The 3,154-nt window shown below is 35.9% G+C and overlaps 1 protein-coding gene across 1 annotated transcript in view; it reads left to right on the top strand.

Moving 5' to 3' along the window:
* Window positions 1–22: 22 nt before the first annotated feature.
* LOC113676943 (leucine-rich repeat-containing protein 23) overlaps window positions 23–3,154 on the top strand; it is a 7,211-nt gene continuing 4,079 nt past the window's right edge. Inside the window, exons 1-5 of the mRNA XM_027193683.2 lie at window positions 23–187; window positions 357–469; window positions 1,774–1,825; window positions 1,948–2,055; window positions 2,359–2,452. Of these exons, the coding sequence (XP_027049484.1) occupies window positions 104–187; window positions 357–469; window positions 1,774–1,825; window positions 1,948–2,055; window positions 2,359–2,452 (451 nt within the window). The 5' untranslated portion in view covers window positions 23–103. The remainder of the gene's footprint in view (window positions 188–356; window positions 470–1,773; window positions 1,826–1,947; window positions 2,056–2,358; window positions 2,453–3,154) is intronic.

The raw sequence follows: 3,154 nt of genomic DNA, 5'->3' as shown, positions 1-3,154 counted from the left end.
ACTCTTGACGGAGCTCAAACATAAAGTTGAGGCTGCTCAAGATAAGCCAAGGTATCATTCTCGTTGCTAAGTAACATAGTAAAGTCAAAAGCTAGAGAGCAAAATGTCGGATTTCGAAGACGAGGAGGGAGTCGATGAACCAGTATTAGATGACGAAAACGAGGAGGAAGGAACCGAAGAGGAGGAGGTAGTTCTGTCGCAAAACATTTCCTCCTATTTCCTTTGTTTGCTCTACTTCCAACTTGCCAAAATGTCAGTTGGTCAAGACAACTTATTTACACCGGTCGAACTGGAAAGTATTTTCAAACCCTCTTACATTTTGGCGCGCTCTTGATCGGCTTTTCTTGTGACTTCAGAAACCTCCAGAGAATCCCCTCACTGAGGAAATGTTAGCCGACAGCCTTTCTTTGATGTGCAAAACTGGAGACGGATTGGCACATGCATATGTAAGACTTGACGTCCACGAAAAGTAAGTCCTATTGGAGGTATAGTCCTATCAACGAGATCTGATCAACAATTCTCCCTCCCAGTTACGATACATTCCTTTTAAACTAGCAAAGAGAATTTATTTTTACATGACAAAAACCCGTACTATTGTATCATCATTGCAAGGAGAAATTATATGTTCATTCGCCTCTGAAAGTTGAGGTGTTTTGAACCATAATTGCTTTCAAGTTTATTTAAACTGGCAGGCTAGACCGGTCCCCTAAGAGAAATAACTCTGTTGTTTATAAGAAATGTCCGCTCAGATTTATAAATTTAAAGAGAACCATCACCAAAGCTAAGTATGGGGTTTTCTAATTGATTCCTCTGACTTACCAATTGAAAATAATTCTCAGTGGCCAACAAAATTCAAACACCAAAATATTAGGGAAGAGTTTAATTGTTTTGTCAAAGTTGTGGGGCAAAGAAAAAACACCGTGCAAGGAATTCAATTGACCTCCACATTTCTCAGCTGGCTGATGCTTTAATTGCCAGGCTACAGTGAACACAATGGTGAGCTTAGTCCTATACTTAGCAGGTTCATACATTACAAGTGTTCTGTATACTTCAGGGAAATTCAGCATTGTCAAAAGGATAGTGCATTTGACATTTGACAATCTTATGTAAGGTACTTCCTTTCATATTTGCAAAAATATATATTGTAAAAGAGGTTATTGCTCATCATGGTGGTAAGGAATAATAAACTGTCTAATTGTTTGTCTCACCATGTGGTCACTTGAGATGTAGATTACAACAATTAGACTGCTTACTACTAGTCTTCATTAGGTGATGGTGTTGACTGCCACCTGTTACTATTTGTATCATGGCAATCTAATGCAATTGGCGAATTTCTTGTTTTTGTAACCTTCTGTACAAAGGAGGAAGGATAACCCTTACAAAAAAGAACAGATGACAAATCTCTCTTTTCCTCTGAGATGATTGATGGTTTTGTCATGAGACACTTTGCCTGGTCATATGAACATGTGACAATACCAGGCTTTACTGATTGAGGGTAGTGTGAATCATATGCTACTGGTAAGTACTGATCAGTGTGAGTTGGTTTTCTGTAGACACTGGTGTTCAGGCATCTGTCTGGTTCCATCGTAAATGGCATGTCAAGAAAGGCAATCTTGTTGCCTTTCTCAATTTTCAAGGTGAAACTAGCAGTAAGCAGTTGAAACACTGGGACCTTCATCTCAAGTGACTACATTGTGAGACAAACAATTAAACAGTTTATTATTAAAAAATTATAGTTGATACATTGGACCTAATGTTTTTATTTTCCAACAGGGAGCTGACAGATATTAGTATACTTAACTGCTTTATTCATTTGAGATATGTGGTAAGCAGTAGTTATTCTCATAAGTTTTTCATTCTTTGAAATTTTGTACCAGCAGTTTTTGGAGAAAACTGTAAGGCTTAGGGCTTGCATTGAAAGGAATGTCTTTGCTGAATCTCTTACAGGATGTCAGTGGAAATCAGTTGATGGATATTTCTTCACTTAACTCATTAACTCACCTACTTACACTGAAGGCAGACAGGAATGCCTTGCACTCAGCCAAACTTGATGAGGTTGGTACTGTGTTAGAATTATGATGATGTATGCAGTTATGTCAATGATTCTGATTGGTTAATATTTACTTACATTCATTTCTGTTCAATAACATACGTCTTTTGCTTTGGTTTCTTCGCCATGTAATTTACATTGTTCAGTTTCTATTAGTAAATCACCAAAAATAGAGACTTCAATGACTTCCTTGTAACATAATGAAGATAGTAAATGGAAAATGTCACAATTTGTGGGTTTCCATTTAGATGACTCAAAAGCATTTGATATGTGTAAACTGTATAATTATTGTGTTTATCTTTTGACAGTTACCATATCTACAAATTGCAAGTTTTGCCAACAATAAAATTATGGATACAGAGGGTATCAATCATCCCTTGTTAGAACAATTAAACTTATCATGTAAGTATTTGTACAATCTTAGGAGAATTTTGGTACACAAACAATGTACAACACCCATTCTAACCATAAATTAATGAGTGCAGATGTAAGTCATTATTCCAGTTGTCTATTCAACAAAATGTGGTAAGAACATCAGTTTCACAGTCGCTGCATCTAGTGTGGCACTTTGTTGTTCTGAACACATTTTGACATCATCTGTGATCTGAACAGTATCAAATCTATTTGTTTTTCATGATGAAAGAACAAATGTTGTTAATGAATAAATTGGGAAGCATATTAGTAAGTATTCGCTAGGTTACTCACTTAATAATACACGTGTTTGCGTGCCTTGTGTAAGTGACATTTTCCTTCCTTCCTGATTCATCAACAACTCAAATCAAGCAAATCTGCTACTGTTCGTTGTTCAGTAAATTCATTCAGCATAACATTGTGTTATTCAGCGTACAATTCTAAAATCCTATATTTCATTATCGTTTGATTAAACAGCCTTGTGCTTCACATATATTGTTTGAAAATGAAATTTATACCTGGGAATTGATAATTCAAACATGCTTGTAAACATACATATATCTCTACTTTAATCCTGACTGCAGCCCCAAAGAATGACTAACAACTAATTTATTCCAATATAATCACCCCAGAGTTTAGAAATTAAGTCACAAGAAAGAAAATGTACACCAACTAAGGAAGTTCTGGATTGTT

Source organism: Pocillopora damicornis, chromosome 8 (assembly GCF_964200805.1).
Source record: "Pocillopora damicornis chromosome 8, jaPocDami1.2, whole genome shotgun sequence".
Lineage (NCBI taxonomy): Eukaryota > Metazoa > Cnidaria > Anthozoa > Scleractinia > Pocilloporidae > Pocillopora > Pocillopora damicornis.
The sequence above is the reverse complement of the archived record's forward strand: the minus strand, read 5'-3'. Positions and strand labels throughout refer to the sequence as shown.